The 2,003-nt window shown below is 48.1% G+C and overlaps 1 protein-coding gene across 1 annotated transcript; it reads left to right on the top strand.

The window, feature by feature from the left end:
• Positions 1-296: 296 nt before the first annotated feature.
• LOC149576965 (allene oxide synthase 1, chloroplastic-like) lies at positions 297-1,739 on the top strand. The gene has a single exon (XM_089824396.1). It carries the CDS (start codon positions 309-311, stop codon positions 1,737-1,739), a length of 1,431 nt encoding a protein of 476 aa, XP_089680522.1. The 5' UTR covers positions 297-308.
• Positions 1,740-2,003: the final 264 nt, after the last annotated feature.

Genomic DNA, 2,003 nt, shown 5'->3' with positions numbered 1-2,003 from the left:
GTGCGAAATCGGGGAAGATCGTTGAGAACATACGCAAATCTTATATTATTCCCAACCTCTCTTAAAAGTAGAGACTGGTGATTAAATATATACATTTTGCCTCCATTCGTCGGCAATTGGTACTCGATAATGAACTGTCAATGTGAATCCGCGAATTGCCTATCCTATACAATTTTTAAACCCGGACAACCTGTAAATCTATATAAATACCAGTGCTGGTCGTATTCCAATCAACCCAAGTCTAGTTGTCCGGTTAAGATTCTAAAGTCATTGTTTGATTTTATTTGAGAGTTGAGAGGATTGTGAGCATGGCTTCTTTCAGCGATGACGGAGTGGTACAGGAGGTCCCTGGAGGCTATGGCTTGCCCATCATCGGAGCCATTGCTGATCGTTACGACTATTTCGTGAAGGAAGGAGTTGATAACTTCTTCAAAAAGCGCATTGAGAAATACAAGAGCACCGTATTCAGAGTCAATATGCCGCCCGGCCCGCCTCTGTTTCCCGATCCCCGCGTCATAATGCTGCTGGATGCCAAGAGCTTCCCCATTCTCTTCGATGTCAGTAAAGTGGAGAAGAAGAACGTCTTGACGGGGGCGTACATGCCCAGCACGAATTTTACAGGCGGCTACAGGATGCTCTCGTATTTGGACCCTTCCGAAGAAAATCATGCCAAGCTCAAGAATTTCTGCTTCTATTTAGTCAAGACAAATGTAAGCAAATGGCTCCCAGAGTTCGAGCGGGCTGCGGGAGAGCTGGTCGCTGAGCTTGACAAACAGTTTGCCGAGTCCGGCAAGGCCGAGTTCAGCAGCCAGAATATGCAAATGTGTTTTAATTTTCTGTGCAGGACGCTGCTGAACAGAAATCCTGCCGATACGGGGCCTGCCAGTCTGGGAACAAATGGGCCAACTCATGTTCTCAAGTGGCTCGGGCTTCAGCTCGCTCCCATTGCAAGCACGGGCGTGCTTCCCAAGATCTTGGAGGAGTTGACGATCCACGCGGTCCCTCTGCCGGCCCTGCTTGTGCGTGGGGATTACAACAAAGTCTACGATTTCTGTTGGACGTATGGCCAAGAGGCGCTGGACGTTGCCGAGGAGCAGTTCGGTTTAAAGCGAGAAGAGGCGTGTCATAATTTTGTTTTCAATATTTGCTTCAACGCATTCGGAGGAATGGTCATATTTTTCCCCAGTCTCATAAAGTACATTGCAGCGGCGGGCAAGGAGCTGCACGCAGATCTGGCAGAAGAAGTGAGATCCGCCATTAAAGAAAACGGAGGGTTAATGAACATGACAGCGCTGGAGAGCATGGCGTTGGTGAGGTCGACGGTGTATGAAGCGCTGAGGATGGATCCGCCTGTGCCGTTCCAGTACGCACGTGCGAGAGAGGATTTGGTAGTTGAGTCGCATGATGGGAAATATGCGGTGAAGAAGGGGGAGATGCTTGGTGGGTATCAGCCCTTCGCGACGAGAGATGCGAAGGTGTTCGACAATCCGGAGGAGTTTCTTCCGCGGCGTTTCATGGGAAAGGAAGGGGAAAAATTGTTGAAATATGTAGTGTGGTCGAATGGGCCGGACACCGGGGAGACGACGGTGCAGAACAAGCAGTGCGCGGGGAAGAACTTGGTGGTGATGGTATCGCGGTTGCTGGTGGCGCATTTGTTTTCTCATTATGACAACTTCGAGATCGACCCGTCCACCACTACCAAGGTTGTCTTCACCTCCCTCCAGAAAGCCGCTTTTTGATTCACATGTGTCGCTCGATTTAACGTTTCTCTGCGCGTCTGTGTGTATCCCTCTACATAATAAACACGTCTGTAGTGTCAAACCAAATGGACCCGGATAGGATAGAGTAGATGCCTAGTTTACTTTAATATTCGGAGATAATGACCGATAATTTCTATTCAGTGTCGATATATGTATAATTGCATTTGTCTACGCAATATGTTGTAGGTCAGACGCATACTTATTGGTTCTATTTATGCATCCAAACTTGTGTTTAAGAGAAAA

This window comes from Cupressus sempervirens, chromosome 1, assembly GCF_028749045.1.
Source record: "Cupressus sempervirens isolate cs-2001-9-10 chromosome 1, ASM2874904v1, whole genome shotgun sequence".
NCBI classification, from domain to species: domain Eukaryota; kingdom Viridiplantae; phylum Streptophyta; class Pinopsida; order Cupressales; family Cupressaceae; genus Cupressus; species Cupressus sempervirens.
The sequence above is the reverse complement of the archived record's forward strand: the minus strand, read 5'-3'. Positions and strand labels throughout refer to the sequence as shown.

Excerpts from the sequence above, each read along its gene's own strand:
- LOC149576965 (XM_089824396.1), top strand. The coding sequence starts at position 309 with ATGGCTTCTTTCAGCGATGACGGAGTGGTACAGGAGGTCCCTGGAGGC.